The 20518-nt window shown below is 44.1% G+C and overlaps 1 protein-coding gene across 1 annotated transcript in view; it reads left to right on the top strand.

Annotated features, from left to right (window-relative positions):
- The first annotated feature begins 2540 nt into the window (after nt 1–2540).
- Nucleotides 2541–20518, top strand: part of LOC310856165 (uncharacterized protein) — a 68166-nt gene continuing 50188 nt past the window's right edge. The window contains exons 1-8 of the mRNA XM_083761412.1: nt 2541–2716; nt 3305–3414; nt 4672–4818; nt 6497–6649; nt 7359–7468; nt 9246–9369; nt 13457–13543; nt 17091–17159. Of these exons, the coding sequence (XP_083617538.1) occupies nt 2650–2716; nt 3305–3414; nt 4672–4818; nt 6497–6649; nt 7359–7468; nt 9246–9369; nt 13457–13543; nt 17091–17159 (867 nt within the window). The 5' untranslated portion in view covers nt 2541–2649. The remainder of the gene's footprint in view (nt 2717–3304; nt 3415–4671; nt 4819–6496; nt 6650–7358; nt 7469–9245; nt 9370–13456; nt 13544–17090; nt 17160–20518) is intronic.

The raw sequence follows: 20518 nt of genomic DNA, 5'->3' as shown, positions 1-20518 counted from the left end.
GTAAATGTATAGGCAAATGTAATATAATAGATACAAATGTTAAGTTATATTCATTCAACTCTTCAATGTACATTTAAATACACACATTATTATATTTTACAAAAGCCAGATTATGTGCCTTTATTGTGAGCATAAAAGTACATGCTAACTTGACCAAAGAACCTGTACACATGGGATGTGTCACAGACTCACATTATATTACATTTTATTTCATGCAAGTAAATTTGACTTTTGGTTCCATTTAGCACCATTGCTGGATTTTTCTTAAAGGTGCTCATGGGAAAGTCACATGCATTTATCTGCAATTATCATGATCACATGTGATGTGTCACCTTAAAGAAAACAACTTTCACAATAGTTAAAAAATAAATAAAGTGACAATGATAAAGAAAGTTATTTTCTGTCTCTCCTTCTCTTTGTGGGAAAGTCATGCTGGTGATGTCATCTGTCTTAGGCCTCTTTTACACAGACACACACACACACACACACACACACACACACACACACACACACACACAGAGAGAGAGAGACTTGATGGTGAGTCAGCAGAGCTTTCTGCTGACTGAGGTCTGGGCTGACAGTATACTCTGCGTGTTTGATGAAACTCCAATACTCCTCTGGCAAAACACAACCTCGCTTCATTTGGCTGCCTCACGAAAGTGTGCAACTGTGTGAGTTAGAGAGTGAGTTTTTCATTAAACAATCAGACAATGTGCTGAGTCAGCGGTGTGTAAAGCAGTAGAGTGAAACAACTAATTCACTGTGAAAGCCAATTCTCACTGAGCAGACTGCTCTCCTGCAGTTGCTCTCCATCTCAATACAAAGCATTGGCGTGGTCGATACGTAGTGAAGTCAAAGCTAAACCACCCCAGACATTTTTCATATTACTCAATGTCAGACCTCTATTGGATGAAGGACATGGGTGACCAAAGGCCAGCAGGGTGACACTATAGACTGTGCAATATTGATAATAACTCATATTGTGTTATAACATCTTCCTGAACATTGTGCAGAACATTTTGAACATTGAATCACCTAGGTATCACCTTGCGCTTGCTGGCAAGATGGCTGTGGTCTGACATTCCATGGAATATGGAGCTGACCTGTTCTGACATTCCATATGTTGATCTGACCTCATCAAACCCTGTACACTAAAGACACGCTCCATATGGCAGTACAGAATTCATTCCATATGTTGATCTGACCCCCCATGCCAAAGCGCCAGCACTCGCCCAGCAGTCTACCGTCACGTCACCCAGGCGGATGCGTGCACGCGACCTCGCCTCGCCTCGCCCTCAGGGCGTCTTAGCCTACTGGTTTTAAATTGTCTAATTGTGTACAATTCTGACAATATTTAACACTTTAGAGTGTAAAATGAAACCTTAATTGACCTCTCAAAGATCTATTATCTTTTATCTATAAGGCCGGTCCATTGACTAAAAATACATTGCATGGATGCACCTGGGACGTATCCTGACCTCAGTGATGTATCCTGAGATCAACGGGGTTTCGGGTCTTCCAACATCATACCCCTCAGTGAGGGGCCCTCACTCAGGCGACCCAGCCGGGGGGATCAATTCCCGACTTGCAGTAGCTACCCTCAATCAGTCCCACTAGGGCAAAACCAGGGCCACACAATCTGTTGGAACTATACTCCAGTACTACTCTGCCAGGGGGCAGAGTAGTACTGGAGTAGTACCCCCCCCCCCCCACCCCCATTTCCCCTCACTGTATATTGTATCTTTTCCCTTTTTTGCTTCCTATATGATGAATTCCTGTTCTGTTCTTTAGCTACATAGACATGTCTATTTGTATGTCTCTAAATGTTTGTATGTCTCTAAATGTTTTGATGAATTGAACAATGTGGACCCTGTTGTAAACAAGTGTAATGCTTAATTGGGTCGTCCACTCACAGTTAACAGTCTTCGTATTGAGTTTGTGCTTAAAATGTACTGTAAATTCTACAAACTGTTAATAAATATTTCAATCAATCAATCAATGGGACTGGGAGTTGGAGGTAGGCCTACAATTCTGGTGCATGGAAGGACTAGACTCTGTGGGTTGTCTTATTAAACTTATTAGGTTACCAACTTTCCATCATTTAGCTGGGGACCACCTGGAACGCCCTCAAGGACCACTGGTGGCCCCCGGACCGGTCCGGACCACCGGTTGAAATGAAATAACTACTTTTATGGTTAAAGTACGCCTATTATACAGCATCCGTTAGTTCCGTATCCGCTCTAGATAACAGACCGGATCACGAGTCTGCAAAGCCCTCCCTCGCTCCCCCCCGACCCCCGGCACATTTACCACTTTAATACAGACTCAGAGACATTGACTTTACATGATTACAATACTTACTGTATGAATATTACTTCTTGTGTGTAAAGACATCAGGACATTGTGGTTTTGATTGTCAGTCGGAGTCGGACCTATGTGTAGTAGTTGTAGAACGCAAAAATATATTGTCCTTTACCGCACCCCGTAGTAACAACACTACACTCTTCTGGGAGCATGCGCATTGCGTAGTAGCATGAAGAATATACAGTGAGTTCCACGCGTGTTGTTGTAATCTTGCGTTATTACTTACGGGTTATTATATATTTCATCTGAAGCCGGACAATCATTTAGTAAAACGTTTCTGTCGTCATGGGAGGACAAGCAAAACCCAAAAAGAAAAACAAGCCCAGGAGGAAGGAGAATACTTCTAATGAAGGTAAAAGTTTGTGTGTGTGTGTGTGTACTGGATTTGCAAACTGTGTTGTGTGTGTGTTCCAAGCATCATCTGTGCCTGTCACTATCGCTGCCTCTGTCAGTGTCTGTACCTGACTCTGTGTCCGTCTCTGTCCAAGTGTCCATGTGTCAGTTCCTGTCTGTCCCTGTCTTTGTCTCTGTCTCTGTCACTGTCCATATGTGTATGTCACTGCATGCGTCTGTCTGTCACTATCGCTGCCTCTGTCAGTGTCTGTCCCTGACTCTGTGTCTGTCTCTGTCCATGTGTCAGTTCCTGTGTCTGTCACTGACTGCAGTCCATATGTGTCTGTCACTATTTCTGTCTCACTGTGCTTGTCACTGTCCATGTGTCTGTCACAGTAACTGTCACTATGCCTGTCTCTGTGTGTGTCTCTGTCCCTGTGTCTGTCTCTGTCTCTGTCTCTGTGTGTGTCTCTGTCCCTGTGTCTGTGTGTGTCTCTGTCCCTGTGTCTGTGTGTGTCTCTGTCCCTGTGTCTGTGTGTGTCTCTGTCCCTGTGTCTGTGTGTGTCTCTGTCCCTGTGTCTGACTCTGACTCTGTCTCCTGTCTTAGGTCCTGGGCTGCCTGATCTGTCTCCACAGGAAAGGATGAAAGTGAGAATGCACCAAAAAGCCAAGAAGAAGACTGCTGAGAAATACTCTGTACAACAACTGATAGAAAAGGTCTCTCTCTCTCTCTCTCTCTCTAACACACACTCACGTGCACGTGCCATTTTCAGTGAGATGCAAATACATTCTGTGTAATAGTTTATACATTTATTTATCACGCATGAGATTATTATAATTGGCTGTTGGATAATAAAAAAGTAAGCCGGCATTAACTTCCCTCCTTGTAATTGTTTCCTTTTCTCTCTTGCAAACAAGACCACAAATTCTTAAATAGGCCTTTATTGACCCTGTGGGGAAATTCAGGCGTCATAGCATTACTGTGTTCGACATGAAAAGACAAACAAACACTGCAGTATTGATGCTGTTTTCAACTAAAATATGTATTTTGTATTGATTTGCACTTAAAAAATGTGTATGTGCAATTGTGCAGTCGTGCTACATTAGTCTTGGATCCACTGATAGTGCTGCCCATAACCCATTAAAACTGGCAAAGAATCAGTGTCATTTTATACTTTGGCTATTCAAAAAGGGCAGATATGCAAGCTCACATTGTGTCACTTCATGCCGTGCTATGAGCTTGTAGATCTGCTAATTGTGTGTCTGTGTTTTATTCTAACTTGTAGTAACTGGCGAGGCTAGGCTACTCGATTCGGCATTGATGTGGGGGAACAATAACATTGTGTCGCTCAACTGAATACTAATATTATTAGAAAGCAGTCTCTCTCTAGAGCAGGGTTTTTTTTTTTCCTTGAGCACTTTGCGGTCTGTATGTTGCCTATGTGTGCTCTAGAGAGAGTAGCTCTAGACTGTATGCCACAGGTCAGTTTAGAATTAATTAGTCAGTTCATTAAGTTCAATGCCTCACTGTCTAAGTTACATGTGGGAATATGACTCCAACGACCCAAAGGTGTTTGCCATATTATCCCAATAGTACAACCTTTGGTTCTGATCTGATTGGTTGAGAGCTACATGTTATCTGTGTACTGTAACATAATGGCCAACTCTTCATCAAAACTTGATCTCAGTTTTTAATTCACAAATCTAATCCGATATTAGTTTAGTCTAAGAAATACAAATAACACCATGTCTAGCAATTAACCAGAGTCATTTTTAGAGCTAACCTACATTAATAAAGTGGTTTTGTTTCAGATACATAATCTTAGTCTTTTTTTATTTAATTATTATTGTTATTACACAGTACAATGTGTTAATGTATCTGTATCTCAGACTGTGTAACACTGAGTTATATGAACACTGAGGAGTTTTACTTTATACCACTATAAACCTTGTCCTCCTCCCCTGCTGTTCTAGACAGAGGAGTGCATGGACAGTTTTGACTTCAAGATGGCCGCCCTGTTCTGTCAACGCGCTCTGGACCTGGAGCCAGACAACCTGCAGACACTGGACATGCTGGGACACATCTACTCTGAACTCGGAGACATACAAAAGGCCAAAGGAGTATCCTTCTCTTGGATAGGGTATCTCATATTTGTCCATATAATATGGTTAAACACTTAAAGCTGCTCTTCTACCCTGGATTTGAACCCGATTTCCTGCACAAGTGCTGATATTCTTTTTTACCATTTAGCTAATAGCCTGCCTGCTTGCTCAGTGGATAAATAGAATTTTGACCATCGGGTCACAATTCGTGTCAGATCCTGTGTCTAGGTGAGGCACAATCTAAAATGTTTCAATAGAAGAACAGGGAGGGGTGCACGGTGGCACAGTCGGTAGTGCTGTCGCCTCACAGCTAGAAGGTCCTGGGTTCGATTCCCGCTCGGGACGCTGTGGGCGCTGGCGGCGTGTCATCTCCTCCGTCATCAGTGCCCATACCCGAAGGCGGAGCTGGCGAAAGGGCCCCTCTGTGTGGAGTTTGCATGTTTCCCTGTGTCCCCTACGGTAGGTACCCTCACAAAAAACATGCAGTAATCCTGGTCTCCAAACTGCCTCCCCCTGGCCAGCCGGGGCGCCTGATGATGGGGAAAGGAACTGGTTGGAATAATGTGTTCCTTCCACGCGCTACGTCCAACCAGGGAAACTCCCCCCTGTCAGGTGTAAAGGAGAAACTTGGACACTCAGGCATGAAGGAAGCATGAGTTCAAGTCCGTTGCTCTCCCCTTGTCCCCCACATATGGGGACTAGGTTGGCGGAGGGTGTGTAGAGCCCAGGATCACATTAGATCATTGACACAGGGGTAGCCTGAGCTAACGCTAGACATTTCTGGCCTAGATGGGAGGGCTCAGAAAAACGCACACCCTGATTGGCTCACCGATCTGTCTGTCAGCCCCGGTCTCCCCCCCCCCCCCCCAGTGCAGCACTGTTATTGTGTCGACCTAATCTGAGTTCCCGGAAGTGTTATTTTTCGCCACTAGGCGGGCGAGAAAGACTTCTGGGGAAAAAAGGACCGTATCCCTGTGAGGGAAGTACGTTGCGCTCAGAATCTGAGCGGACACTCCCCTTTCCGGTCTGAAGCACTGTGCATACCATGAAAATAGTCCGAAGGGAATCCAATTCCAAATTGAATTGTAGTAGGCCACCACCGCTCAAGGAGCAATTGTTTCCCTTCCGTCTTATTTAGATGTAGCGCCCACTCCATGTGGAACCCGCCCCTGTCTTTTGATTCGCATTTCATTTGAAACGCAACGCACTTGGCCACGCCCCTGCTGCACAGGATCTGAGACCAATTTTCCTAGACTAGTGTCGACCAGAAGCAGAAACCACTGGTTGCTGGAGTATACCATTCTAACAGACTGTCAAAGTTATTTCCACAGAGTCGGCACACGTTGGTTTTTTTCTTAGACTGTGTGGTGGGTTCTTCAGCCATTCTCCTCATTTTCCTCGCATAGCCTCGTTTGAATTCCACTGGTAATAATTTCCTCACAGTGTTATTTTGAGGGGTGCACACCGCTCAGAGCCCTGACGTCACATCATTTGGAGCGATCCCACTTTTAGACCAGTGCAGCCCATGTGTAAATCCAGGCTTTCATTTTTCGCGCAGACGAAATGAAAGCCTGGGTATCGAGGCTAACACAGGGGTGACAAAAATGGGTTACAAAATTGTGGGATACATTTCTGAATAATTATTATATATTTTTTTAAGTTTTAGACCAAAAGGCTCCTTAACGACATGTTGAAGGTGTTCATGCGTGCGGTGGAGCTGAGCCCAGAGCAGGGCCACAGTAAATACATGTACCTGGGTCAGATCCACACAGGCCAGGAGGCTGTGGACTACTACAGCAGAGGCCTGCAAGTCCTACTGGCTGCACTGGATGAACAAGCACAGAGCAGCGTAAGGAAGCATGCATGCACACAGACACAGTAGACAGGCACAGAACATAACATTAGTAGACTCGTCATATCTCGCTGTTCTAATGTTTGATCACAAGAGGGCACTGTTGACTGTGCTAACGAAGGGCCACTGTTGACTATGCTAGCAAAAGTCACAGCATTGCATTCCATGGATTTTGATCAACAGAGGAATTAAGGTCCGCTTGCCCTCATCTCAGCTTGAAGTTGTTTTAAATAGTGAAATGATTTGGTGAAATGTTTGGTTTGAATGTACACAGACAGCCCTGCAGGGAACATGCATTACTGCATTAGACGCCATGTCAGAATGTCATTGTAAATGATAAAACAGAAAAACACTGAGTAATAAATACACACAGGAATACAAGCAAACTAATTTATCTGAGTGCCAATGGTCTTTGTGGTGGTACCCTGCATGGGGACTGTTTTCTTAATCCCATTCCCTCTGAATTTCTACACATTACCACCCGCTGTTTATTTTTGACCACATGGTCCTGCCCTTCAGCACAGTTTAAAGTACTGCCTGCTCCCACAAGATTTGTGTTGGGACCCAATATTACAAACGGAGAGAGCGAGAGGGACTACACCAAATCTCTTAGCCAAAACTAGCCGATCTAACTAGAACACCCCTCTCCCAGTCCCTAGCCTAGCTGATCTAACTAGCACACCCCTCTCCCTCTGCCTTTAAACAGGGACCCTCCGGGGCCAAAGCTGGGCCAGATGAAGAGTCCGATGTCCCCACAGCCAAGGATGTGTGTTCGGCCTGCTGCTCCATAGCTGAGATCTACCTCACAGATCTCTGGTAAGGTCACGCACGCACGCACGCACGCACGCACGCACGCACGCACGCACGCACGCACGCACGCACGCACGCACGCACGCACGCACGCACGCACGCACGCACGCACGCACGCACGCACGCACGCACGCACGCACGCACGCACGCACGCACGCACGCACGCACGCACGCACGCACGCACGCACGCACGCACGCACGCACGCACGCACGCACGCACGCACGCACGCACGCACGCACGCACGCACGCACGCACGCACGCACGCACGCACGCACGCACGCACGCACGCACGCACGCACGCACGCACGCACGCACGCACGCACGCACGCACGCACGCACGCACGCACGCACGCACGCACGCACGCACGCACGCACGCACGCACGCACGCACGCACGCACGCACACACACACACACACACACACACACACACTATAAAGGCCTTCACCTCTGGTATGAATAGGCATCCTCTTTCTTCCTGAGATCATAGGGAATGCTAGTTTATTTGTATAGCACATTTCAACAACAAGGCAATTGAAAATGCTTTACACAACATTTAGTATTATGATACATAATGAAACACGTACATATAGATTGAATGTGGCTATATTACTTGGCCTTAAACACACTGTGTGTCACTCGATGCTAAAGCGACAGTTTACAGTGCTCCTCACAGGTGCCTGGGGATTGGCTACGGCTATGTTGAAGGGTGTCTTTGCTTTGTATGGCATTACTCAGGCTGCAGAGCTGTGTTAATTTATGTAAACGCGGGGGCTACTGTCTCTGAGATTTATCACACATGCACCCGTTTGAAATGAATTGCCTCTAAATCTCTCTAAATGAGGTGGGAGTTATTATTATTATTATTGTTTTTTTTTAACAAAATTGTTGATAAATTATGCTATTTTATCAACAAAGACAGCAGTGGTGTTCCTTATAATGGTCACTGCGGACATAACATAAGTTGTGTGGGCGAGTGCGTATGTATGTGCTACAGCAAAAACACTGTGTACAGTTAATGAGGGTATTAGCAGTGTGGTGTTCTTTCGACGTTACATTAGTCTGGAAACATTCCTCACTAAGGATTTAAATACTAATCTCATGAATTTTGTCTCATAGCTCGCATATTAATGTTTGTCTTTGGATTAATCTTAGTTTGGTTTTTGTCTCGTGCTCTTACCTATACATCTCCTGTTTCATTCTTACTGCTTTCACTGCTATAACATTGGAATGTCCCTATCGGGTTCAATAGAAGTTTATCTTCCTCTATGTGACAGCTCATGTTGAGGTAAAGTTCATAGTACTTCATCATATAACAGTGTTGCACAAACGTAGTGAAAATAGCCGACTTACAAGCTCTCTCAACGCCTCGCAATTTGAGGTGGTTATAGTGCGGCTATTTTCACCATTTTAAATCGTTTTATTTTATTTTATATAATAATACAAATGGAACGGTTTTGGACATACAAGGTTTCCACCCAACAGTGATGATAGAAATGTACAGTTCATTATGATTGAGTTTGAAAAGTAGAAATATAGGCCTCCTTCTCATAGATGCCTCCTTCCAATAAAAGCCTGGTATCCAATACAGCCCGGGTTACTAAAAGAGGATTTACGTTGTGTTTCGGTAAAGGTTATAGATTGAGGTGATGAGGGGTTTTCAAGTGGTAGGAGAAGAAAGAAAAGGGTGAAGGTCCTGGTAGGTTAACTTTAGAGTGACCAGACTGCCTTGAGCTACGTGAAAGAATATAAAAAAGAGTGTGTTTGTGTGTGTTTGTGTGTAGTATGGAGGAGGGAGCAGCGGACAAGTGCAAGGAGTCGATTGAGAGAGCATTACATTATGACCGTGACAACCCCGAGGCTCTACAACTGATGGCAAGCTTCATGTTCAGTGCTGAGAAGAAACAGGTCAGACACAGACACACACACACACACACACACACACACACACACACGCGCGCACACATGCACACACACAGAGAGACACAGGATGAATTATCACCACATTAAAGGAGGTATCTGAGTTAATTAATGTAACAAAATTGAATCATAGGTCATTAATCAGTAGATGGGCATGTAGGCTACACGCACGGACATAACACACACACACACACACACACACACACACACACACACACACACACACACACACACACACACACACACACACACACACACACACACACACACAGAGAGATAGGGATGTTAAATTAATTTCAAGAGCTGATCATCACTAAGGTCAGCCAGAGTCAGCTGATAGAGATGAGAGTTGATCCTGCTCAAGTCTTAAGCAGGAGAGATGCACTGATAATAATACACTTTAACACAGATCATGTATAAATCTGATCACATGAATAACCAACCTTTCTAAGCAATGATCCAAAGTGCTTCACAGAGCAAGGTTAAACACTCAAAACAACATAAGAAAACCTTAAGACAAAAGAATTGTTAAGACGAAATAGACAACTGGTCTGTAAAGCTGTAAGTGATCTTTTCGATTAAAAGTTAAAACAAAACATTTATTGTTAAAATTGTAGCAAGGGTCTCCCCCTCTCGCCATCTCTTTAATAAACATAAAATACATTTTAAGGTGGGTTGCCAATTTCATCCAATCTATTACTATTATATATATCTACTATATCTATTACAGACAATATCCACTTTAATATCATGATATGGATATAATATTGATACTAGGGATGTCCTGATCACGGTTTCTTTCCTCCCAATCCGATTACAATAATTTGAAAATGACGTGATCGCCCACAAATTCCGATCACGTGATCGGATCGGGACAACCCTAGTTACGGGACAGTTTTGGGCATGCCGTCTGATCTGACAGACCACCACCATGCGCCACATAAAACATTCACCAACGTTGCAGTTCGCGTTATAGGCTGTTCATTCTGTGTGGAGTTTGCATGTTCTCCCCGTGTCCCCTAGGGTAGGTACCCTCACAAAAACATGCAGTAATCCTGGTCTCTAAACTGCCTCCCCCTGGCCAGCCGGGACGCCTGATGGAGGGGAAAGGAACTGGTTGGAATAACGTGCTCCTTCCACGCGCTACGTCCAACCAGGGAAACTCCCCCCTGTCAGGTGTAAAGGAGCAACTTGGACACTCAAGCATGAAGGAAGCATGAGTTAAGTCCGTTGCTCTCCCTAGGTTGGCGGAGGGTGTGTAGAGCCCAGGATCACATCACAGGATGATTGACACAGGGGTGAAAAATGGGTTACAAAATCGTGGGACAAAAAATATAAAAAAAAAAAAAAATCAATGGTCAAGCCAAAGTGAAAAAAGGCCAGGCACGGCATATGGCACCATCAGGGTGCCATATAATGTATAGTATAGTATAAATATACTAGTATATATATATATAGTAAGTATAATGCCACAGCAAGGGGTTGATATGAATGGATATAATGGTAGACTGCTTGTGTTTAAGTAGTAGAGGAGGCTGAACAAACAGTCAAAAAGGACACGCACATCTATACCTTTAGGCTGGGTGCTGGATCAAAATTAAGTCATATAAGAAATAATATATATATATATATATTTTTAAAGATATTTTTTTGCGGCTTACGCCTTTTATTGATTTTTGAAGGGACAGACAGTAGGCTGACAGGAAACGGGAGAGAGATGGGGGATGACATGCAGTAAAGGCCGTGTCGGGTCCGGGAGTCGAACCCGCGGCACACTGCGACTGGCGCACCGAGTGGCGCGATACAAGCTTGTAGGTCTGCTATTTTTTGAAAAATCGAAGAACGACTGACATTTTTAGAATCTGATCTCAGGTCAGAATGGGTTAATCTGACCAGTGTGTGTCCAGTGGAAAACTCGTATGAATCTGATCTCAGGTCAGAATGGGTTAAAAGTAAAGAAACTTGGGAGCCTGAATTGGTGTGCCGATTATTTCATTTCTTACAAGACTGCTTGTCTTAGCTCAATTTGACAGATGCAGACCTACCTAAATTGCCTACTGTAGACTTTTGTTGTAGACAGAGTTGCTAATTAATTGATTATTAGCTTTAGCAATATTATTTATTATTCCAGTCCCCCAATTTCGCATAGATTCTACTCACTGAGGTAGTAAGTGCAGGGAAATCTACTACAAAACTAGATGGCAAAATTACAGGAAAAGTGTCAAAATTAACAGTTTGACTGTTTTACACGCTTAACCCGCATTTTAATCAACCCCCCTTCACTGCAGAGATTGTTGTATTACCTTTAGAGCATACGCTGAATTATTTGGGCTTTTAATCCGCGAAAATCCAGCAAAAAAAGCTCCCGTGGTTTGTTATGATCCGAGCGTATCATCCACCATCTTGGTGCACCCGGAAGACGCACACAAGACTCGTCTCAATGAGGCGTTGCACTCCATGCATTTCCATTGGCCTCAATTTCCCAGAAGCCCTAGCAGCCCACAGCATGTGACGATTTCCGGTTTCGTCATCAAAACGAAACCATCTATCTAATCTCTATCTCCGCGACGAAGACGGATTTTCATTTTATTTATTACAATACATCAGATTAATCACATAAAACAAATGGCGGGTATAGCGGGGTTGGCAGCGACAGTAACCTGGAGTAATCCATTCCCGGCACGGAAACTGAAAGTAATTTGTAGATGCATAATCATTTACAAAGAAGCCCCACACCATCTGTTCAACAATAATGTACATGAAGTCACCTGGAGGATTCTGTAGGTAGTAGGTCTATATGTGCATGTGTGCACTCAGCCACGGTGAGAAACAATGTGTGAACCTCTTGGCATTTCAGACGAGAGGGATAATGTTTATCTCTGAGTGGATTCACACTTGGCCTTTTACGTGCTGCCCTGCCGAGGCAGAGCTGTTCTCCCGTCGCTGGTCATGACACACAAATGGATGGAGTAAATGGAGCAGTTATGTACCATTTAAAAGGGCACAAAAGACCATTATTTTACCTGTAAGAACAGAGCGTCTACAAACACTGTAGACAGTGTTTGTAGCACCGGATATAGCCCATAGGGGGCAGTGTGGCTCCAGTCACGCCTCTCAGCAGCACCCCGACACACTGAAGACTTTTAATTCATTTTCTTAACCTCATGTATCCGTTTTCGATACAAAATCGTTCCTCATTCGAACACCTGTTTAATGCATCTCTTAAATGTGAAAGGCGGTCTGTAAGTGACAACTGTAATCATTTTGTCAAAAAAGCACTGATGTGTTTTACGCAGTTGTCTCTCGACAGCCAGACTGCTGCTGCTTTCTATTCTGCCAGCTTGTTATTATACATATTGTTGCCGTCGGCCACAGACCTTGTATCTCCATATTTCAACTTGTTCATGTTTTCTTTCTGTATTTTAATGCCCTACTTCGTCATACAAGAGTGTCACACAAAAGTAGCAAACATAGCCGGTCTACAAGCTCAGACGTGTTGTGGGCTTGTCCCTCTGCTGTTTTTGTAAATAATTTAAAGTGAAAATGTAAGTTGATAAGTCTGTCTGAGGGCTTTGTTAATATTTATCCAGTGAAAAGTATTGACAGCATCTTGTGACTAATAACTACATTGGATCAATTGGAACACAGGTTATTTGTTCCATTTCCTGAAAAGTAACCCCTTTGGACATACAAGGTTTCCGCCCGACAGAGACGATCTATACAGTACTGTACTCCACCTGGTCTCCCAGGTCCAAGTTAAGTCTCTGACTCGACAGCGGAGCAATAGGACAGATACAAATAGAACAGGATGCAGCAGTACTGCATTTGGGAACCATTTCTCATTATTGTGGAGGGACCATTGAGAAGAGTGTTTTTAAATTGTTTGAAATAATGGGATTTCTTACATACTGGAGAAAATCTATTCTAATGGTGACTTGCACAGTCTAATTTATTGCTGCTTGTGTGTGCGCGTGTGGGTGTGTGTGTGTGTGTGTGTGTGTGTGTGTGTGTGTGTGTGTGTGTGTGTGTGTGTGTGTGTGTGCGCGCGCGCGTCTGTGTCTGTGTCTGTGTGTAGGAAGGCAAAGAGTACCTTCTGAGGAGTGTGGGGGCTTGGCTTCCTGCAGTGAAGCAGGGAGAGGCTGAGGAGGAACAGCACACACAGGTGAGTAAAGCCAGAGTGATACTTAGTTGTGCACGGTTGCCGTGCCCCCCAAAATAGCCATTTATCGCATGAGCTTATGGATTTGCTATTTTCAGCGTGATACACCCACGCACTGCACTCACAAGGCTTAAAGATTATACGTAAACTTTTCCCATTTTTTTTGTGTTTTTTTTGGGCATAAAAACAGGCCAACTGATTTGGTGCTACTTGTGGTGTCATAGGTATCTTGCATTTTGTCTTTGGAGACTGTGGGAGGGGGAGGGGGAGGGGGGGGGGGGGGGGGGGGGCGGTGGTCAAAGCATATATTCTGTTCTACGCCAGAGGTCGGTAGGTATGTTTATTTGTATTGCACATTTCAGAATATAGGCAATTGAACACAATTGCGGGCTTTCATTCATAGACCTTGATGTCTGAAGGTCTATGACCGAACACTTGCAATGAAAGAAATATTACAAATCAGATTTTGTTCATTTTGTTTCCTTATGGCTCCAGCACCTCACTCAAGTTTACTGGTGGATGAGCAGTGGGTTTTGATTATTTAAACAAGGCAATTGAAAGTTGCTTTAGAGAATACAGTTAGTGTAAAGACAAAGTTAACACATTTACATTTTTGAAAATTAAGTATAAGTTAAATAAGTTAAAATAAAACAGAAATGTATAGGAACAAGAATGACTGTCATAACTGCCAGATGCAACAAGCTTGTATAGCGCCCATTTTAGTTCGTTTCCTGTAGCTCCAGTTAGCACAATAACATTAGCTTCTGTTGCCACTCGCTCCACATTGCGGCGTTCAGAGAATTTATTTTGCCGTTCAGACTATGGGTTTTATGGGTAAGTCTCCCATTGGCCTAGAGGCAGCCAATCATGAAAAAGTGTCCATTACGGTTGTCTTTACGGTCATCAGTAGTGGTGCGTCCAGACGCTTTTCAAGCACCTGGCAAAAAAACTAAACAAATGTAATTGCAATGCAGCACAAATCTCTGTGGCAGCGGCAAACAAGAAAGTATTTACCGTTTTTAGCATCCATCGTTAGCCTCCAGTGGCTCCCATGGTGTGTAGTCATCGACTATCCAAAATCTCCTCGTGCACGGCACGCGCACGCACGTGATCTAAATAATTTTATGTCTCAGATTGAGATAAAGGACCACGTTTAGAGCTTAATAAAACATTAATTCAAGGTCGCGATATGCATAGAAATAGTTTGAGCGGCAGATCATGGCCGCGAGTGAGCCTGGCAATCACTTCCGCGTCGGCCGGATAAAGGCTCTTCTTCTTTGCTTATGTCGTGCATTTCTCTCTAGCACTAGCCTCACGTTACCGCCTATGGTAACGGGAGGGAATGTGTTAAAAGCAGTGTTGCATATTTTTGCATTTTTCTGGGGATTTGTTCCAGATATGTGATGCATAAAAACTATAGGGGCCAAAGCTGACCTGGACCAGATGATCTGAGAAGTCTGGATACAGAATATCTTTAATGCATTTTGGCCCTAAAACAGTGCTTAATAAAACAGTATTTAAAAAAACTAAAATGCTGCAGAGCTTAAGACCATGATGCTAGATGAGGGTGTGGAAGACAGCGGTTCAGAGTCCCCAGTTTGTGTCAGCTAGTCCACACTCTTCGCTCAAAATGAGGATGATGGAGCATGGAGGCAAAGCATAAGGCTTTAATGTTTAATGAGCCTGTGAGTCAACTGCTTTCACAAAATAAAAACAAACAAATAAAATAAATAAGTAATAACTGCCGAGAACAGGGTTGATACAGTATGATCCACTCTTTTGGTGTTAGGGAGGACTTGAGCGTCAGCGTCGCCGTTGTGAATCGACTGTCATGAATCTGCGTGTCACATTGCTGAATCGGAGTAAATGAACATAATCGAGAGGCATATGAAATATCAGTGTGAGCTCCATAAACTTGCCGATATGGTTTCTAAGCCCCGTCGCCTGGCGATATCCAGAAGGCAGGAGGGGAGATGTGAGAGTCATTGGAGACAAAGTCCTAGACCTCCGTGCTTTTGACTCTTATCTATCCTCCCAGGCCGATTTGCACACGGCTCTTCTTTTGATTAACGGCCCCGCTCTGCGCAAAACGTTTTTTTTTTGTACCTGTGGAAATTGGATTGTGTTATTATCTTCCTACCACTCCTCTTAGCGCTATTCTCCATTTTTATTGGCGTATATCCGTTTATTGCTGTATATACTCTGTCATGTTATCACCAGCGGCCATGCTGCTATGAAAACACTGAATATGCACTGTGTTATCCATTCCATACTTTATTGGAATACAATGCTGACTGTCTCCGTACACGACACGTATACAAGCACTTTTGTGACGGCTGCGTACAGAAATACTGATAAGAGTTAGAGAATATAGCCTACAGGACATAGAGGTTGTGTTTATGATTGTTTTTGATAACCAGGCTCTTCTATCCTTTTTGTGTTTTCATCCTTTTTATAGTACACTGGTCTCCCACCATCCCCCCCTCAGGGATCAATAAAGGGAAAAAAAACTAATCTGATCATCCCACCACCTGGATAAATCCTGGCACTTTTCTTAGTTTCTCTGGATTAGAGTGTCTGTTAATGCCTATACGGTGTAAATAGTTCCCTTCTGCTATAGTTCTTGTTTTTTTCTGACGTTAAAGATGTAAAACATGATACTGTGATTATACTACAAGGAAGATTATTTTCAAAAAAGTGTACAGAAAGTGTTAAAATTGTTTTATGTGGCCACAGCCGCCACACCCAGTTCATTAAGTATACCTGGTTTTCACCTTAGCCCCACCCACCTGAACTTAAGTCTCACCCACAGCTGTTGTATAATAATGGCGGAGGGGTTAGGGGAGGGGATGATGTTATGATGTCACTAAAGTGGTGGTATAGAGCACCGAAGTCCTGACGTAACTCGCTCATCCCGACGATTCCCCTGGTTCGCGGAAGTAATTTCTCTATGGAGAATAACATGGGGTGATCTTAATATCGTCTACTATAAGCATTGTGGTCCAAAAATAAACAAGCTGTCTCTGCGTTATTGTCGGGAAGGTGTCTCTGTATCGTTTGCAACAGTCAGTCACTCATATATGATACAGTCTGCTTCTAGCGAAAATCTAACTAATTCAGCAGCAGTAACATTAGCGTTTTCTCTCAGTCAGTTGATTCTTCATATCCATATGAGTGAAGCGGCCGGGGTGACATGTTTATTTTTCAAACACAGTTGTTATATGAGGCGATCTCAAATCGCCTCAATGGGGATTTCAATGCAACTAAACAAATACATGAACCTGGGGACTGACGCCTCTACTGAAAGACTTCGGTGCTCTATTTCGATTGAGCCATTTGACTCAAAGGCTCCATTGCCACATACAAAACAGAAAAAATAATCACGACACTCCAACTTGTAGAACTTATTTTAATTGATTTATTATCATTATTATTTTTACATTAAGCCTCTATTGACATACCAGAAATAGGTACATTATACCAGGTTGAAAGCTGTTCCAACTTGTTCCAGTCTTGATGGTGTTGTTTGGTGTTGTTGTATGTCCTCCAGAATGATGTCCCTCCATACGAGTCTCGCATCACCAGCGCCAAGCTGCTCATGGAGAGTGAAGAGTATGAGGTACTGTACACATGTGTGCTGTCGAGTGGGCTTTGAGTGTGGGCACTCGTGTGTGTGTGTGTGTGTGTGGGGGGGGGGGGGGGGGGGGGGGGGAGTGCTTCTCTCCCAGCTAAATAGCACAGAGGGTGTGAAGGAGCAGGTCTTTATCCCAGCCAGAGGTCAGCTCAATGATACAGGACTGGTATTTACAGAGTGAGAGTGAGATAATATGGCAGTTGATACAGTATCACGACCGCTTGTGTTAGAATGGACCCTGGCACTTAGTGACTTGAATGTATTTGCCCTACAAGCCTACAGTGTCCTGTTAAAACGGTTTGACTGCATAACCTGCGTTCCACGCTATTTAATCCATTTGTTTTATGTGTTATATCTCCGTTTTTTAATAATTAAAAAGAAATAGCGGGACTAGTAACCGTTAGTAACCGGAAATCGACCCGTGCACTGGGCTGCAAGGGCTTCTGGGAAAATGAGTTCAATGCAAGTGAACGGTGGTTTTGACTGCGTTCCTCGAGCCCCTACTGCTTGTTGTTCTCCCGCATCACCACGGTGGATTTTCTTATTTTATTTCTTTACTATATTATTGGAAACACCAGTGGTTCTCAAAGTGGGGTCCAGGTCAGTGTTACTTCTGACAGAAAATTCAGATTTGGTCTTAGTCTTTTGAATAACACACCATTTAGTCGAGCAAGTCGAGTCTTTTAGTCTTAGACATACCCTGTCCGTGACGAGTGTACAACTCAGAGTGTACAGATGGAAGTTATGGGGGTCCACTGTGAGAATCACTGTCATACACTAAATAGAACAGAGCCTTAAGTAAGTAGGTCGGGGAGGCTTATTGTCATCGTCAGCCAAAGCACAGGAGTCTCGCTGTTTGGATTGCTGAGGTGGAGCGCAACACCCACCATCAGTTCCCAGTACTTACCGCACATCTTGCCGCACACCAAGACTGACATGCTACTTATTCGCTGAGTTGGCCGTGCCCGGGTTCTAACCCATGACCTTGTGGTCAAGAGGCGAGTGAGCTACCCGCACACAGAGCCTTAATTAGTATAATAATTGGTACGACCTGTGTTGTACCAATATGCTGCTCCAATATGGCTGGAAACCGGTCTGGGAGGGCGATCTTTGCTGCTGCAGCGGTGACTCCTACGGGCTGGGGTGGTGTCTTATCAGCAGGGGTGTTGAACATCACTAGATCCGCCCGGTGGGGGCTGGGGTGGTGTCTATCAGCAGGGGTGTTGAACATCACTAGATCCGCCCGGTGGGGGCTGGGGTGGTGTCTATCAGCAGGGGTGTTGAACATCACTAGATCCGCCCGGTGGGGGCTGGGGTGGTGTCTATCAGCAGGGGTGTTGAACATCACTAGATCCGCCCGGTGGGGGCTCCTCACTGGCAGGTGAGTAGCACTTATCAGTGGCAACACAGAAGAGTGTGGGGAGCGTTAATTGGCATACTGACTAAATTGGAATGATAAAGAAAAAAAGTGATGAAAATAATTGGCTACTCTCAATTTTCCACTAATTGTTGTCACTGTACCACGTGCCAAAGCAATGAAACCTCACGGTCTGCAATCATAATTAATGTTTCTTAAATGAACACAGACAGAAAAGTGTCTTTACTCGATCGTCTCCTGAATGACTCAATTTGAATATGTTGTACATAGTTGTGATTTTAGGAATGCAGTCAATGCACGCACAGTGTGTTGTGTTGTGTTTAATCTGAACCCACTCTGCTGGAAAGTTTCACATTTATTAACTGACAGCAAATGAGAACGAGGCCTTTTCTGTCTCTCTCTCTCTCTCTCACACACACACACACACACACACACACACACACACACACACACACACACACACACACAGACGCACAGCTTGCTCACATAAATTTATGTTTGTGTGAGAGGGTGTGGGTAGGTGGATGTGCGGTGTTGTGTTTCTGAGGGAGATGTATGTGTATGTATGTGTGTTTTAACGTGCTGACACAGTGAGTCGGATGAAGACAAACGAGGTGTCAGAAACTGTGGAGCGAGACACTGTCATTTTACTGATATACCTGACAGCCCCGTCTCCACGCACGCACGCACGCACGCACACACACACACACACACACACACACACACACACACACACACACACACACACACACACACACACACACACACACACACACACACACACACTCCATACATATCAGCTTCTATCTCACTATGGATGGCAGAAGCAGCAGAAGTTGTCGGAGCCCCAAAAATAGAAAGGGAAGTAGGAGAGAGATTTATATCCGTCTTCATTCTTATATCTGTCATTATTACAATCTGTCTAGCAATATCTTACTATCTCACTGAATCGCTAACTAGCCCACTAACTGACTTGTTAATTAGCTCACCAACTCACTAACTAGCTCACAAACCCGCTAATTCGCTCACTACCTAGTTGACTAACCCGTTAATTGGCTCACTAACTACCACACTAACTCACTCACTAGCTGCTGACTGACCCACTAATCATCTCACTACTTAAGGCTGCTATAAGCAATAATATGTCGACATTTTAACAGTTTCCGTGCTTTGAATGGATCACTCCAGGTTAATGTCGCTGCCATATCGGACATTCGCGACTTTTGTTTTATGTGTTTAATCCGCCGCAATGTAAAAAATAAATAGAAATTCCTTCTTCGCCGCGGAGAAAGAGAGTAGATGCATCTGTTTGGATGATGAAACCGGAAATCGTCACATGCTGTGGGCTGCTAGGGCTTCTGGGAAATTGAGGCCAATAAAAACGAATGGGGTTCAACGCCTCATGGAGGAGGCTCCTGTGCTGCGTCTTCCGGGTGTACCAAGATGGCGGGTGGTCCGGCCGTTCATAACAAACGGGGGAAGCTTTTTTCGCTCGATTTTCGCGGATTAAAAGCCCAAATAATTCAGCGTATGCTCTAAAGGTAATACAACAATCTCGGCAGTGAAGGGGGGTTGATTAAAAGTCTGGTAAATCGTTTTCCGCAGTCAAACTGTTAATTACTATTTTTATTTCTTTCTTTTTGGTATTCAGACAGCCAGTCGACCAATGACAACGCTTCTAGGAAAATCTTTCAATGCAGATTGCGGCCCCTAGATTTTTTGGGGAGCGTTTTACCCATTGCTGGCTGTCTGAAAAAAATAAAAAATATAAAGTCATAGAAATGTTGACATATTATTGCTTATAGCAGCTTTAAGTCACTAACTACAGCTGTGCATAGCATCAAGCAACAAAGTACACAGTCACTCACTGAAGTCTGCTTCAAAAGTATCAGTAAGTTTATGTTATATTGCAGTGAAATGCTTGGGCAGCGGGACTCCCTCCCACGGGAATACTGGGAGAGGATGG

This window comes from Protomyctophum parallelum (genome assembly GCF_964188405.1).
Source record: "Protomyctophum parallelum genome assembly, chromosome: 3".
In the NCBI taxonomy this organism is placed as follows: domain Eukaryota; kingdom Metazoa; phylum Chordata; class Actinopteri; order Myctophiformes; family Myctophidae; genus Protomyctophum; species Protomyctophum parallelum.
This window is presented reverse-complemented; position numbering and strand designations above follow the sequence as displayed.